The sequence below is a fragment of the Podarcis raffonei genome, chromosome 17, assembly GCF_027172205.1.
Source record: "Podarcis raffonei isolate rPodRaf1 chromosome 17, rPodRaf1.pri, whole genome shotgun sequence".
NCBI lineage: Eukaryota > Metazoa > Chordata > Lepidosauria > Squamata > Lacertidae > Podarcis > Podarcis raffonei.
In genome coordinates, this window is record NC_070618.1 from 36837852 (window position 1) to 36855054 (window position 17203).

At 48.0% G+C, this 17203-nt stretch overlaps 1 protein-coding gene across 4 annotated transcripts in view; it reads right to left on the reverse strand.

Moving 5' to 3' along the window:
• Positions 1–2210: 2210 nt before the first annotated feature.
• Positions 2211–17203, reverse strand: part of PRICKLE3 (prickle planar cell polarity protein 3) — a 34870-nt gene continuing 19877 nt past the window's right edge. For 3 of the 4 annotated variants that reach the window (XM_053372020.1, XM_053372022.1, XM_053372023.1), the window contains exons 5-9: positions 12194–12331; positions 9087–9290; positions 6979–7165; positions 4795–5325; positions 2211–3711 (exon numbers count right to left, since the gene is read on the reverse strand). In XM_053372020.1, the coding sequence (XP_053227995.1) occupies positions 3059–3711; positions 4795–5325; positions 6979–7165; positions 9087–9290; positions 12194–12331 (1713 nt within the window). In that variant the 3' untranslated portion in view covers positions 2211–3058. The remainder of the gene's footprint in view (positions 3712–4794; positions 5326–6978; positions 7166–9086; positions 9291–12193; positions 12332–17203) is intronic. The other variant, XM_053372021.1, reaches the window with a different exon arrangement.

The following is a 17203-nucleotide window of genomic DNA, read 5'->3' on the forward strand; positions in this document are numbered from 1 at the left end:
AAGAAATTCCGTTTTAAAGCACACGGTATCTAGCCCTCATGTAGAGATAAAATTCTGATTATACAGACAAGGCACCATTCTGCAGGGGCCAAAATCACTGCACTCTGTGACTTATTTATCCTTCTCTTCCTTCTCCCACCCACCGACCTTCTTTCCCTCAGTCTAGTTTCTCTGCTGCCATGAGGGCCAGATGGAACAGCCAAATGTGGCCCCTGGAGCAGCTTGGCGGGGCTTCTGTTTTTTAAATCTCTAATTGCATTGGATTTTGTGCATGTGGTGGAAGGAGAAGTCTCCTAAAAGATCCCCTTCAGAAGGACAATCATGAGCTCTTTGCTTGTTCCCATCCTACTGAAGACCTAAGTTGTTGCCATCTCAGAGGGGCTAGATTGATGTGGCCATTGCCGTTCTACACTTATAAATGTTTGGGGCTAGGAAGTGATCCAAAGGTACTTTGCTGAAGTGAAGCAGACTCTACAGAATGCCTGAGACCACCTAAAAAACCAGATACATGCTGCCCAGAGCACCCCAAAGGAAAAGTAGGAAGTGAAAGCATTAATGAAGGCCAGGCCAGCCCTCCAAACCCCAAACTGCCTACACAGGGGCTATCGTCAAGCTCCACGTTCTTTGATGACACGGTACAGTGGTACCTCGGGATACAGACACCACTAACCCAGATATAGTACCTCGGGTTAAGAACTTTGCTTCAGGATGAGAACAGAAATTGTGCTCCGGCGGCGCAGCAGCAGCAGGAGGCCCCATTAGCTAAAGTGGTGCTTCAGGTTAAGAACAGACCTCCAGAACAAATTAAGTTCTTAACCTGAGGTACCACTTTACATGCAGAGAATCATAAAAAAGAAGGCAACTCACAGGGTGCGGGAAACAGCAGCTACAGCACTGGTTTTTGGGCCGGATCCGTGTTCCACCATGAAGTTGGCAGAATAGCCTTGGTCATTCTTTGGGTTGTTTACAGGAAGACTAAATTGGCGTAATATCCTCATGCGTGCTCCTTTAGCAAACAGGAGACAAATGAAGATGATAAAATGTGCTCAAATAGAATGTGGGGCAGAGGGAACTCCAGCATGGCAACAACCTGGCTGCAAATTCAGCCCAACTCCTTAAGCACTAATATGCTAGGGATGTTGTCGGTTATAGCTGGGGCTATGAATCTGGCACAGGAGCATAAATAATAAACAAGGGGCTGTCCCCCCCCCCGGAAGGAGGGAAATTCTCCCTGGAGGACTAAGCCTAACTTAGCAGCACACTGTGGCTATATTGAGCTTAACTCTGCTGCGTGAATGACTGTGCTTTATTTTTATCCTTAAACGCGAATGCCTTGAGGGCCAGCTCACACACCCAAGTGCTGTGTACACAAAATCTCCACTAAATAAATGGGTACAAGCCTCCATTGAGTTGTTTGAAACTTTCTCATTACTTAGTGTCCTTAGTCTACGGCAGGGGTGTCCAAACTTTTTTCAATGAGGGCCAGATTTGATGAAGTGAACATGTGTGAGGGCCGTGAGCTTTTTTTAGGATTGAAGTTACTGAGGTTTTTTTGGGAATTTTACCTCACAACATATACTGCCACGGGGGCCCGTTTAAATTGACCGGTGGGCCAGATTAGGTCCCTGAAACGGACTTTGGACATGCCTGGTCTACGGTAATTAAAGCTGAGTGTAAAACAGAAGAGGTGACTACAAAGGAACTAAGGATTTACTCCGCAGTAGCCTGCCATACAGTTTTGGGGGACAGAGAAAATTGCCTTGTACAGTTTTACCTCTGGATGCGAATAGGATCCGTTGCGGAGCCCCGTTCGCATCCTGAGGTGAACGCAACCCACGTCTGTGCGTGCGCGGGTTGCGATTCGCCGCTTCCGCGCATGCTTGTGGCGTCATTTTGAGCGTCTGAGCATGCGCGAGTAGCGAAACCCAGAAGTAACGTGCTCCGTTGCTTCCGGGTCGCCACGGAGTGCAACCCGAAAAGGCTTAACCTGAAGCGACTTCAGCTGGAGGTATGACTGTATGTTTAGGTTAGCTTCCAGGAGCTTCGTTATGAAACTAGTGAAGAGTGTACTGAAGTGTTTTGTCTGTTCCTCCTTGGTTCAAGACGGGGATGCAAGAAGTCACCATATCCCTCCTGCACAGAGGACCATTCTGCATGTTCGCTGCACAGCATCCTGCTTTCCTTGATTAAGGCCCACTGCAGCACACAAGTGTTTTCATATATTTTTATTTAAATTTCAATTAAATTAAATCCTCAATTAGAAAAAAAACCCACCCAATTTTTAAAAATTGCAAACTCAAGAGTTGCACAAAGTGCAAGGAGACAGGACAGAGAAGAGTAGTTTGAGGTGGATCGAGAAGATCCGTTGCAGGCTTTGCCCTAAAGAGGACACCTGGTGTCCATCTTTGGGTGCAAACCTGTACCAGATGTAGAAAGGAGTTCACCCCCCCACAACATATACACACACCAAACACCTGATCTATAGAGAAAAAAGCACCCAGAGCTTGAAAGCAGGCAATTAATAATGGCAACTTGAAAGTCAATGATCAACAAGGGTCAACCCAGGAGAGGTGAGATAAGTTCAGAGGTCACAGTGGAAAGGTCAAAACCAAAGTTCAAGGGTTCCCAGGTAAGAGACTGCAGTTGGAAGTTCATAGGGCACAGTGCAGAGGTTCAAAAGACCATCACTCCGAAGGTTCAAGACAGAAGGGTTAATTCATGTTCAAAAGGTCACAGTTGAGAGGTCAAAAGGCCACAATGGAAAAGAAACACAACCAAAGTTCAAAGACCACCAGAGAGAGGAGTTAAGGTTCTTCACAGAAGGGTCACATCTAAAGATCAAAGGTCACCATGGAAAAGAGAGCGCTCAAGGGTCCCTGAGGAAAGGTGAGGGGATTTCAACGGTTGCAATGGAGAGGTCACTTGAAGAGGATCCCTGGCGAGGGGTCGTGAGTCAAAGCAGTCATGGCGGACGGAGCAAAGGTCCGTGGTTCCAAGCCTAAATCCCGATTTCATACTTGGATTCTTGTGGCCAGAGTCCAGAAGGTGGAAGTCAGGTCTAGGCAACGACGCAATTCTTGTCCCGGACCACACGCAGCCTTCGGCGCTGCCGCTTACGTATCGAGTCAGTGGGTGGCGTGGACTCTGTGGGGCTAGCTCCGCCTCGTAAATGGGGGGGCAGGGGTATTGGCTCCCCCAGAAAATACCCTTCCTCCTCCGAGGAGGAATCGGAGGAATCGGAAGAGCTGAAGTCCCATCCCCGGGGCGGGTAACGCCGGTGCCAGGCAGGAAAAGCCCCCTCGGAAGCGGAGTAGGAGAGGCTCGCTCCTCTGCCCTCCGCTGCGCCTTTCCTTGGCGGCCGCCAGCCCTGGCTCCCCAGGTTGAGAGAGTTGTCCGAGGTGGAGCGAGGGTGTCCCCGGCTAACGCTTCCGTTCTGAAGCAGCTGGGCATCGACGGAGGTCTGCTCAAGACCAGGAGCACTGGGCTCTCCCGAGACCAGGGGCTCCCGGAAGCTAACTCGAGGTGCCCCTCCCCGGGCAAAGCTCGCCATCCCCAGCTCAGGCCCCTCGCTGGGTCGCAGTTGGGCAGATGCTTGGAGTTTGGAAGCTGAGCTGCTGCTCCAGTCTGGGATCTTGGAGGGGTGGATGCCCAGCTCCGGCATGGAATGGCGCAAGGGGGATGTGCGTTGGAAACATGGTCGCCTCTCAGTCCCTGGGGGAGGGGAGAAACAAGACTGTTAGAGGAAGAGGCCCGGGCTCCAAATAATAATAATAACACAGTGGTAGCTCTGGATGTGAACAGGATCCCTTCCAGAGCCTCGTTCGCATCCTGAAGCGAATGCAACCCATGTCTCTGCGCCTGCGCGGGTCGTGATTCGCTGCTTCCGCGCATGTGCGTGACGTCATTTTGAGCGTCTGCGCATGCGCAAGTAGCGAAACCCAGAAGTAACGTGTTCCATTACTTCTGGGTCGCCGCAGAGCGCAACCCGAAAACACTCAACCCGAAGCTACTTCAACGCGAGGTATGACTGTAATAATAATAATAATAATAATAATAATAATAATAATAATAATTTATTTATATCCCGCCCTCCCCAGCCGAAGCTGGGCTCAGAGCAGCTAACAACAGTAAAAATAACACAGTTTACATAAAATCACAATCAATTAATTGAAATACATTCTAAAATCAATTCATTCTAAAATCAATTCATTCTAAAATCAATTCAGAGTCACATTAATGGCAGCCATTGGGCTAGAGTTCTATGAGGATTACCAAAGGAGGGGGTCAGACTGTGCCTTGGCCAAAGGCCTGGTGGAACAGCTCTGTCTTGCAGGCCCTGCAGAAAGATGTCAAGTCCCGCAGGGCCCTAGTCTCTTTTGACAGAGCGTTCCACCAGATCGGGGCCACATACAAAAAAGCCCTGGCTCTGGTTGAGGCCAGCCTAACCTCCCTGTGGCCCAGGATCTCCAAGATGTTTTTATTTGAAGACCATAAGGAGGGTCCGGTGGTACGAGGCAGTCCCGTAGGTACGAGGGTCCTAGGCCGTATAGGGCTTTAAAGGTTAAAGCCAGCACCTTAAACCTGACCCTGTACTCCACCGGGAGCCAGTGCAACTGGTATAGCACCGGGTGAATGTGATCCCACGGCAGGACCCCATAAGGAGTCTTGCCACGGCATTCTGCACCCGCTGGAGTTTCTTGGTCAGCCTCAAGGGAAGGCCTTCCCAAACAACATCCAGAAGTTTGTGGTGGTGATAAGATGCCACATTCCCTCCCAAAAAATCCACCAACACACTTGGTTCTGCCTCACCTGTTCCTGGCTCCTGGTCCATGGCTGGTGGTGGGCAAGTGGAAGTACCCCGAGATGTACATTTGACTGGCTCCTCACAACTCTGGCTGCAGCCTGAGCCGTTGCTGTCTGGATCTGAGAGCTCCTCTGTTTCCGTCGGCACCTCCTCCCCTGCTCCAGATAAGCCACTCCAGCTCCTTCGGATCCTCGGGGCCGAAGTAGCGGGTGCCGGTTGCCCTCCAAAGGAAATGGAGCGGGCGACGTGGGAGGAGGAGGGCGAGCGCTGGGCTTGAACCCGCCGTTGCTGCCAGCTGGCTCGCCGGGAGTCTTGGGAGCGGGCGCTCTGGAAGGCCGAGTCGCAGGAGTCCGAGCCGTTGGGGTCCTCGCCCAGGCTGCAGGCCCGAGAGCAGAAGATCTGGCCCTGCTTGGGCAGGAAGGGCTTCCCCAGCAGGGGCTGGTGGCAGCGGGAGCAGCTGAAGCAAGCATCTGTGGCATGCCAGTGCTGGCCCTCGTAGGTCATCTGGCCCTGGTCAATGCCTGCGGGGAAAGGAAAGGCCAGACCAGGGGAGAGGTCAGTGCTTCATTACTACACAAGCACACAATCAAAGGTCTGGGGACAGGGTGGATAAAAATCAATGATTTAAAAAAAAATCAGATTTTATTTACATCAGTTTTTTTAAAAAAAATCAGATTTTTAAAAATTTAAATTGCATTCTTAAAATAAAATGCTTTGGGAGGGAAAATCTTTCTAAAGAAAGCTTTCCATTTAAGTTACATTATAGTCCAAAGGCTATTCATCAGGAAATAAGGATTTGTTTTAAGTTTTTCATGTGTGCTAAAACTCAGTCTAAGTTTTTTTAAAAACCCCACAAACATTTAACCACATCGGTCAACAAACATGGATACATATGCTATAATGTTATTGTTTTAGTTCAATAAATTGTTATTAGGGAAATGATTATTCTTCTTTCCAATAAAGTACAGTAGAAAAGTTGTCCAAATATAAACAGTTAACTTATTAAACCTCACAATAATTTCATAATTATCTGTCTATGTATTTCTAATAGTATAACCAAATCAGTAATTTTGGATATAACTGTAAAAACTACTCTGAAAATTTATTATTCCAAAAATCAAACCTCATCTGCTTGTAAATATTAAGATTATACCAGAAAAAATGAATCTTTCTGTAAAAAATTTTTTAAAATCAAGTCTTACTGACTAGTGATTTAAATTGTGATTTAAAACGTGATTTAAATTGATTTGATTTAAATCAAATCCGCCCTATCTGGGGATCATGTCATGGGCTGGGAGCAAAGGTGGGTTTCGGGGGAGTGTGACAGGTTTTTGCCTGCCCTGGGCACTGGGAGCTCACCACAACAATGACAAACATTGCAAGGTGAGAGGCGCCAAATTTTGGCATCTCACGGGGCGCTGCTGAAATTCTAAACCCCAAAATCTGCCACTGTTGGGAGTTTTTCCCATTGCAGCTGTCTGTGGCTGCACCGTAGCCGAAACTGAGTTTTTCCAACGCTAAAGAAACACTCTGCAAACACAGCGTTCAAGTTTACTGAGCCCTGGCATGGAAACCATGTTCTGGAGACACACTTTGCCTTGCTTCCCCGTAAAGCATAAACCATTAGGTCCAGTTGTGGCCAACTCTGTTGTTCCGGCGCTCATCTCGCTTTATTGGCCGAGGGAGCTGGCATACAGCTTCCGGGTCATGTGGCCAGCATGACTAAGCTGCTTCTGGCGAACCAGAGCAGCGCACAGAAACGCCGTTTACCTTCCCACTGGAGCGGTACCTATTTATCTACTTGCACTTTGACGTGCTTTTGAACTGCTAGGTTTGGCAGGAGCAGGGACCGAGTAACGGGAGCTCATCCCATCACGGGGATTCAAACTGCCAACCTTCTGATCAGCGAACCCTAGGCTCAGTGGTTTAACCCACAGCGTCACCCGTGTCCCACGTGAAGCATAGCCTGAACCAATTATCTGATAATTCATAAAAAGGAACCCGCAAATGGCCCCCCAGGAGAACCCTCTTCCCAAACTCCCCCCCTGCCCAGTGCCCATCTCATCTATTGCCCCATTTCTTACAAAAAGTCCACCTGGAAACCTTAGTTCTGGAAGCCAAATAAACTGTGCAGAAAGCACCCGCCTATTCAAAATAGCTCTGGGCATCCATACCAATGTGCTCGCCACAGGCGTCACAGTACTCTGCGTAGAGGCTCTCATAGCAGCGGCAGCAGTAGGGGCGGCTCTGGCGCATGATGTACCGCTGCCCGCCCAGCGCCTCCTCGCACTCGAAGCAGCAGAAATGGCGCATGTGCCAGTGGCGGCCTTCGGCCTCTGTGCATTCGTCTGCAAAGATAATCTGTTGGGCGGGGCAAGAAAGGGAGCCACAAGTCAGAGGGGAGGGAAGTAAACAGAAGGCAGGCGCCTGCAGCCCTTTTTGCGAAATCCCACTCACATGCAACACAACAACTTTGAGCAACTCAGACAAGTGAGGCAAGGGGCAAAGAGGAAAATGTGGGGGAGGGGAGCCCAACGGCATTAAGCCAACCAGAAAATCCCTTCTGGAACTCAAGTTACCGCCTCTTCATGAAGTAACGACCCAGGAGAGCTGTACCAAGTGCCCTTTCTGAACACGTAGAAATCTGCTCTGCCAGGGAGGTTTGGGAACCTGAAATACACACCTCTTTCCCTTTGGTTCCTCGCTGGAAGTGGTTTACAATAATAAAAACGACAGGTATTTTTTTAAAAAAATCAGCATTACTAAAACCAAGAAAGAAACAGTCATAGAAGTAAAAATAGACTCCAAATTCCAATGACATAATTATGATCCATCAAGGAAACAAGGGCAAAAATGACTTGAGTCTTTAAGGCTTTCCCAAAACGCAAGGTTGCAGAAATGGGATGGCAGGTGTAGATACTAGATGAGTTAAGCCAAAAAGTCCCTTATTTTAAGATTAAGAAGAGTCCAGCTGGATCAGGCCAAAGGCCCACCCTAGCAGAAGCCGAGCTCAGCGGCTCTCTCCCAACTTGTAACTCTCAACTAATGGTATTCAGAGGCTGACTTCCTCTGATAATGGAGGTTTTATCCTCCATGAATTGGTCAAAACCCCTTTACAGCCAACACTGTAAAAGGCCATCACTACACTTTCTAGGGAGATGTAGTTCCGATTTCACGCTTTTGTGCTTTATATTTACATTGGTTTTCATTGTAAGCCACCCAGAAATGTTGTGGAGTGGCATAAAAATGCCATAAGTAAGCAAAAAAGTGTGTGTGTGTGTGTGTGTGTGTGTGTGTGTGTGTGTGTGTGGACCCATATATATATATATATGGGTACAAAAATACCCAGGAGGACACTTGTTCCTCTTCGCCCTTTCTCAGCTTTCCCTTCCGTCATAATAACTAATGACATCCAGGGGTGGTGAACCAGTGCCCAATTTTTGCTTTTAAAACTAAAAACTAGTCATCACCCCGCCCTGTCCCACAGTCATATCTCCTGACATTCTGTGTTGTGTTAAATACTTTAAAATTAAATTAAAGAAATTTGCTTCTTGACTCAGCAAAACTAGGCCTGATCAACGTCTGGCATAAAAGCATGCGACCTGGTGCACAATTTGGAGAAGAAATCTCAAAACGTGTGTGTGTGTGTGTGTGTGCGTGTGTGTGTGTATCAGGGCTGCCAAAATTCAAAAAGTGAAAATCTGGACCGACATGGGTTGCCATACGTATGGATTTTCCCAGGCATTCTAGAATAGAATAGAATTTATTATTTATACCCCGCTCATCTGGCTGGGTTTCCCTAGCCACTCTGGGCGGCTCCCAACAGAGTATTAAAATACAGTGGTCTGTTAAACATTAAAAGCTTCCCTAAACAGGGCTGCCTTCAGATGTCTTCTAAAAGTCTGGTGGCTGTTTTTCTCTTTGACATCTGGTGAGAGGGCGCTCCACAGGGCGGGTGCCACTACCGAGAAGGCCCTCTGCCTGGTTCCCTTCTCGCAATGAGGGAACCGCCAAAAAGCCCTTGGCACTGGACATCAGTGTACTGGCAGAATGATGGGGGTGGAGACACTCCTTCAGGTATACTGGACCGAAGCCATTTAGGGCTTTAAAGGTCAGCACCAACACTTTTTTGTTTTTTGCCAATTTCTGCCCAGACACTGCTTCCGACTGCAGTATTCTGGGTTTCTCTAGGAAATTCCAGATTTATGGCAACCCTAGAATCCATCCAGCCATCCAATATCCCCACCCTGTGGCCTTCAGAGTGTCTGGCACAAACCCTCACCTCATCGCAGGCCTCACATCGCGGTTTGAGGCGCTCGGCGTGGTGACGCCCACAGTAGATCTTGCCACCCTGGTAGAAGTAGATGAGGTCAACGAGGAGCTCCCGGCAGGTGGTGCAAACAAAGCACTGTGGGTGCCAGCAGGCGCCATGCCCAGCCCGGCTGGCAAAGACCGCAATGTCCCCACCACAGATCTGCTTCCCGCACTGCCAAGGGAAGAGAAACCAAGAGCACTTAAGACTTATATAGCACTTTGCAAAGGGTTCAAAGCACCGCACATATGTTACAGAAGCCACAGGTTCTCTATCTCTCTAAACCCAAACTGTCCAAGGCGGTGGTCACCTTTTGAGACTTTTAATTCAAGGTGCTGCTTATTCGCCAGAGTGCCATAAATCAGACCAGGCCCTAACCATGCTACTGTTTTCTCCCATATAACCCTCTGAGACTAGAGGCCTTCAGGGAAAGGTATTTCCTCTTCAGAAATAAGACTCCCCAAGGCTCACGGCAGGGCCTCCTCAGGGGTGGCACCACAACTGTCACCCTCCATTAGGAAGCCATGTTTCTTCCAGGGCTGCTCACAAAAAGAGTTTGGTTTACACAGGAAGTTTTACGAGGGTGAGCGTGCTCTGAAATGACCTTGTTGCTGCTCTATTGCTTTTGTGCACAGTTTGTGTTTCTAAACATTTCTTGTTTCATTTGAGAATTTTCGCTGAAAGGCAATCAACAAGATTTAAATAAAAAAGAGAAGAACAGAACTGAGGGTTGGGATTTTTGTGTGTATTAAAAGAGCCAAGTACCTCATCTGAACACTAGATGTTGCTGTTGCTCCTCCAATGTATTTAACTCTCCTCTTGTACCAGGAGCCAAAATTCAAAATTTCCATGTGGGAGGTGCAGCTCACAGCCCACATATTTCCTCTTCCAAATTTTTTAGAGACCAACCCTTCCTGTGTATCACAGAATGCAAATACAGTGGAACAGAGCTACCTTCATAACTTTCTTGGGCAATTGCCACGTGTGTGTGTGTGTGTGTGTGTGCGCGCACACACACACACACACACACACACACACAGAATCCAGGAGCCATAACACACTGCCTACTGCAGCGTCTGCCAGCGTGGTGCCCTCCAGTTGCTTGGGGGGCTGTAACTCCCCCCCTGCAACCACGCTCACTGGGACCGATGGGAACTGTCGTCCACCAACATGAGAGGGCGAGGAAGGAGCCATGTGGCAGCAACACGAACAGAAGGCTGAAGGAGGCTCTCGCCAGTGGACTGTAGTAGCTGTCAGAAATCCCAGCTGCTACAATAGTCCAGGTTCACAACAAGGAGTGAATCAGAGCCATGCCAACAATTCTTATCATGCAGATAACATGCAGAGATGGGTGGAGAATGGAGCTCTTTACCAACACACAATGGCCCAGGACTGACCCGGAATAGAAGCAAGGGTGTGTTCTGGGATCACCCTGGAATTTGCTGCCCTTGCCAACAGATCACAACCCTGATTCAACTTCCAGTGAAGCAACCTCAGCATCGAAAGAGCAACTTATGCAAGCCCCACTCGCGTAGAATTCCCTAGAGCACCAGCACTACTGGCATGGGAAGGAACAGCATGAATCAAGAGACCAGCCTAAGTAGCGCTTGCACGCATGAACACAGAGATGCTGGCCCTGAGCACCAGGAAAGACCATTCACACCACACAAATTGGGCCTAAGTATGGACGTGGGTGGCGCTGTGGTGTAAACCACTGAGCTTTGGGCTTGCCAATCAGAAGGTTGGTGGTTCAAATCCCCGCGATGGGGTGAGTTTCCGGTGTTTGGTCCCAGCTCCTGCCAACCTAGCAGTTCGAAAGCACGCCAAAGTGCAAGTAGATAAATAGGTACCACTCTGGAGGGAAGGAAACGGCGTTTCCGCATGCTGCTCTGGTTCGCCAGAAGCAGCTTAGTCATGCTGGCCACATGACCCGGAAAAACTGTCTGTGGACAGACGTTGGCTCGCTCGGCCAGTAGAGCGAGATGAGCACCACAACCCCAGAGTTGTTTGCAACTGGACTTAACTGTCAGGGGTCCTTTACCTTTTTACCTTTATGGATCTAATTATGAAGCCCAACTGATAAGACCTGAATTTCTGGATTCAGGTTCAGCACAGTGGATTTAACAAGCCACCAGAGGTTTGTAATGGCTTCTACACATTGAGCTGAACCCTGAGAATCTGCTGTTGCGAGTGCTAAACTAGACGTTGGACGAAATATTTTTGTTTAGTTAACATGTCTCCCTCTAAAAACCAGTATGGGGCAGAAGCAAGAAGAAATCCCGATGAAAGAAGAATGGCAGACAAAATTAATGGACTACGCAGAATTAGATAAAATGACAGGAAGGATTCGAAACCTGCGGGATCAGAGATTTGCAGAAGATTGGAAAAAATATACGAACTATTTGAAGAGCAACTGTAATCAACAAATTACGCTCATAGGACTACAAGAAGTTTTGTAAGGAAAAATATATGAAATATTGCAAAATAGAGAAAGAAGAGAAATTAGTCATAAGATTTAAAGGTAATAGTGAAATTAAGAAATGTATATTAAGCGATTAGATTGGAAAATTTTCAGATGTGACTGATGGAAGTCCAAAAAAATTGTATAAGATGTAAAAGTATGTTTAATTACTGTTGAAAATGATATGTTAAAACTAATAAAAAAATTATTAAAAAAGAAAAAAGAAACCAGCATGGGGCAGAGAAGGAGGCCACAATTTGAAGGGCAAGGGTGACCGCTTCTCCCTGCTTTCCTCCCCTCGGTCTGAGTACGCCATGTCTGGAGACGCCAGCTGGGCAAAGTTGACCCAGGGAGTGTGGAATGCATGGTGAGAAGTGGCAAGCAGACAAAGGGCTCAGCAAGTTTCTCCCACCTGCCACTTCCCCTCTTCAAAATCCCAGACCCTCTCTGCTGCTGCCTTCTCGATGTTCCGCAGTGGACCGGGCTGCCAGCCCCATTGGTCTTCTGCCAGATATCTAGCTTGGCTCTGAAGTGTTCCGTCTCCCAACCATTCTTCAACCCTGCCCTGGTTCTCAAACTGTGTTGACACTGGCAGTGCCAGAGTGAGGCCCAATACCTGCTCGCAAATGGCTCCGGTTATGGTGACGGGGAAGAGGCGGACAGTCCCACGTCCCAGGTTCTCTCGCTTTCGTTGCTGTGAGAATAACTTCAGTTCTTTCGCTTCTTCCTCTTCCAGAGAGCTGCAGTACTGAGCCTGTGCAGAGATTTTTTGGGGAGAGAAGAGTTAGTCAATGAGGGCCCAAAGCAATACTGTCAAGATGTCTTCTCGTCTTTGGGGCAGGGTGTCTGCTGCTGTTCCAGAGGCGCTTTGCCTATGTCCCCAAAGGCAGACCCCAAAGAAAAAGACATGTTGTAATTAAAACCAAGACCAAAAAAAGAGGACTCAGCTGCTTAGCTCTCACTCTGGTTCCAGGCCTGGGGCACAAAGATCAAAGGCAGCGGCAACAAGCAGAGCCACACAGCCCTGCAGCCAGGCAGTGACCCGAGGGAAGGTGAAACTTTATAAGAAGGAAAATAAATAAAATGTTTGCCCTGCAAGGATGAAACCGCACAGCACGTCAAAGCGGGAAAGAGATGTCAGTGCATATCTGAAGGTCTTTTTCCAGACTGTGTCTTAACACAGAGAATTCACCGTGGTTACCCATACAATCTGCAAATGGAGGTGGGTGGGATTCAGATAGTGCTGCCTCCACCATCAAAACTGTCCCTGGAAAATCGTATTTTTCCTGCACTGAAGCTGCAAATTGCTAAGAAAACACAATTTGCCCCTTTTGGAATGATGCTGTTATTATTTACAAAGCACCACCGATGTAACACGGCGATTTACAGAGTTAACATTAAGAAGTAAGGCAGGGCTCTGCCCCGATGAGCTTACCATCTTAACTACTGTACAGCATCTAATGGTGTCTGTGACCCAGCAGCAGGGGAATGGTGCAAGTCAATCCCTACTCTCTCAGCGCCATTTTGAAATGTCTGTCTTCTTTCCCATTCCCATTCCCAAGTGCAGATTGTGATAGAGTTCACCTTCAGCTTTTGACAATGACAGGGGGGTTTTTTTGAGGGGGGCGGGAGAGATTCTGAACTTGACTCTTAGCTTGTGTCCCCCTAACAGCCATTGCCTCAATCACAGATTGTCTCTTGCTTTTTGAAACCCAAACATGGTTTTTAGTCCCCGTTTAAAAATGTGGTGAGATTCAAACTGGGAACTCTAGGCCAGGTCCTGGAGGTAAATAAATGACAGAGGCCACCTTAACCCTCCCTCCATCCCTTCCATCCTGATTGGCTGCCAATGGACGGACGTGGGACAGCGCCTATAGAAACCTCTTGGGTTGCGCAGCGCTGCAGATCCCATCAAATGCTGGCCTACCTGTCTCGTCCTTGCCCCCCCCTCCTTCCCCACCTGGGGGAACCCACCAGATACTCAGCCTTGGGCTCCAGCCAACCATTGCCCCAGGACAAGGCACACCCTTGGAATGGCAGCCCAGCTTTGTTAACCTGGCACCTGTGGGATGAGGACTGCAGTCCTTGCCTGGCACTAGCCGGCCTTCCCAAAATCCCTTGGCAAAGGGCCATGTTGTTTTATAGCTCCCTGAATGAGGAAATCACTACTGTACCCTTGTTTCCAGAATGCTGAATGGCATCATCAGGCATCTTCCAGCCCTCTCATCACAAGGAAGGATAAACCGCAGTCCCCACAGCTGGTTTCTCTAATACTAATCAGGATCTTTATCTGATCCTTTCCCCCCTCCCCATCATCATCATCTTGGGAAGGTTCGAGAGCCCTAATCTTTTTCAATCTCTCTGTGTGCAGAAACTCTTCCAGTTCCCTCATCTCCCTGTGCTTGCCAGCCTTGTTCCTTTGGTTTCAGAGAAAGGACCCACAAAGTGTTTGGGGGAAAGCAAAAGCGAGGTCTATACAGGGTGGAGAGGGCACAGGCCTCCAAAGACGCCATTTTTGTAGGAGTCAGGTGCCTCTTTGCTGCGAAATAATCCCAGCGCCACCCTTATCAGAACTTCCAATATGAACGAGAAGTGGTTTTCTAGCGTAACACCAAATATAGAGGATTTTCACCTCAGAGTCACCAAGGGATAGCAATGCCACTCCACGCCCGTAGGAATCATGGCCAGAGGCAGCTTTCTTACCAGAAGTTCAGGTGCCAACGTTTTCCTCTTACCTCTACAAATCTCACAGAGTGCTAAAGATTAAGGTATTTCTGCGTTTGTGTGTCTACGCCAGGGATGGGGAACCTGAAATCCTCCAGATTTTGTTGGATTACAACAGGGGTCGGCAAGGTTTACCTCGCCTGGGCCGGTTCACTCCAGTGGAGATCCCTCTGTGGGCCGGATTGCGTGTGTGTGAGCGCGCGCCCGCAATTTCCGGCGTCTGCATGTGCGCAGACACAATTTCTGGCGTCTGCACATGCGCAAATGAGATTTCTGGCACCACAGAAGCGAGTCCCCATGCCATGCTGGTTTAGCACAGCGCGTGGGGTCTTACCGAGCGGGTGGCTCGTGGGCCGGTTAAACAACCGCCATGGGCCTGAGGTTGCCAACCCCTGGACTACAACCACCATCATCCCTGGCTATCGGCGATGCTGGTTTGGGTTGATGGAGGCCACCACAAATTCCTCACCACCGATGTAAATGGAGAACCATCCACTCACAAGGTGAAGCCAGGTCAACACCACCTGGCAGCCTATCAAATCCAGACAACTAACGGACAGAGCACCAGTTCCTGATAACAAGCAAGTATAAAGAGAGCCCAAGCCTGTCCATACCTGGTGGTTTGAATACAAGCACAATGGAGAAAAGAAAACCATCTTCCAATATCTAAAGGGCTGCCACATGGAAGATGCAGCAAGCTTGTTTTCTGCTGCTCTGGAGGTCAGGACTCAAACTCATGGCTTCAAGTCACAAGAAAAGAGATTCTGGCTAAAAATCAGGAAAAACTTTCTGACGGTAAGAGTTGTTTGACAGTGGAACGGACTCCCACGAAAGGTGGCAGACTCTCCTTCCTTGGAGATTTTAAGCAGAGGTTGGATGGCCACCTGTCGTGGATGTTTTAGCTGAGATTCCTGTATTGCAGGGGGTTGGACTAGATGACCTTTGGGGGTACCTTGCCACTCTACAATTCACCCAAGCAACCCAGCACACGTGTGCCCGTAATATCACAAAAACAGCCAGGTTAAGACCCCAGGCTCCTGGCAAGCGAAAAGAGAGGATACAAATAAAACAAAAACGAAAGCCTGCGCAAACAGCATTTTACATTTCCAGTCAGTTAATGGTCACTACACACCATCTGTCCGCGTCCCCATCATAAGCCAGCCCTTCCCCACGACTGTGGGGAAAGTGTTTTGCTGGCGACGTCCTTAGCCGTGCATTGTGCAGACCTGGCCTAGCAATTTCGAGCAGCGAGGCTGAGAAATGGCATTGTGCTGGGCCTCTCCTTTGGAGAGGACTTAGCCTAATCATTAATCCAGCCCCCTGGGAGCAACAGACAAGAGCCTTGTGAATGGGAAGGGCAAAGGTATTTAGCACAGCAACCTTCATCCGATTACAATCTGAAGTGGAGGAGACCCCCCAGGCCACAGATCTCCCCCCTTCGCTCTTTCCCTGCATACATACAATCAGCGCTGGGAAATGCTCAGCAGCCCTGTTCAAGTGTGGAAACTGTTTCCCCTAAGACATGGGTAGGCAAACTAAGGCCCAGGGGCAGGATCCGGCCCAATCGCCTTCTAAAGTCGGCCCGCGGACGGTCTGGGAATCAGTGTGTTTTTACATGAGTAGAATGTGTGCTTTTATTTAAAATGCATCTCTGGGTTATTTGTGGGGCCTGCCTGGTGTTTTTACATGACTAGAATGTGTGCTTTTATTTAAAATGCATCTCTGGGTTATTTGAGGGGCATAGGAATTTGTTTATATATATTTTTTTAAATATAGTTCAGCCCCCCACAAGGTCTGAGGGTCAGTGGGCCAGCCCCCTGCTGAAAAAGTTTGCTGACCCCTGAAGACCTCTAGTTTTCATTAAACATTTCTAGCCCTTATTGAGACGTAGTATGTGAACCACGCTTCGTGAAAAGGGTCCAAAGTGAGGGGGCAAGGGCTGGGGAGGGAACACATCTGTGTGACTTGCATGGTTTTTACATTCTGAAAAGTTCAAATTCCCCTCGATGAAAGATCTGGATTACCTTGGTGAATAATTTTTAAAAAGGAAAGCAGTGGGGAAACAGAGTATATGAAGTGCTGTGCGTTAATTAGCAGAACACACAGGACCCGTTTAGAGAAGAATGCCTGCTTTCTTCCACCCTGATTATCAGCCTGTCACACACACAGAGATTAATCCCAGTAGTGCAGATCGCAAACAGAGAGTGAGAGGGAACACATTGCCTGCAGAGCAGATACCTGCTGATGACTGAAGGCAGGAGGACAAAAGCCACACACAGAAAGTGAGAAGGCAAAAAATATACAAAAAACAAAAATCCCCACCTCAAGCAAGCAAGCAAAACAAACCAAACACAACCACCCTAGGAAAATTCCTTTCCGATTCCATAGCTGGCAATGGTTAAACCTGCTGCCCTCCAGATATCTTGCTGGACTCCAATTCCTATCAGCCCCGGCCAGTATAGCCAGTGGTCCATGGATGATGGGAGTTGTAGTCTAGCAACATACAGAAGGTCACTAGTTTCCCACCACTGTGGGCCTTTGGTTTGCATGAAAGGATCTATAAACTCCCCCCCTGCCAAACGGATAGCAAGCCCAAGTTGGGGAAAGGGGGGGGGAGATCTCGAAAAATGAAGTTTGGAAAGAGAAGTAGGACTGTTTGTTTGTTTATTTATTTATTATTATTATTATTATTATTATTATTATTATTATTATTATCATCATCATCATCATCATCATTTATTTCATGAAATTTATATACCATTTGATTGTAAAAAATCAACACACGACCCCCAAAGTATTTTATAAAAAAGATAAAAGCAAGAAAAAATTACAACAGTACTTTAAAAACATACCAAACGTTAAAATTCTAAAATATGTTAAAATTCACACCAGCATTTCAAAG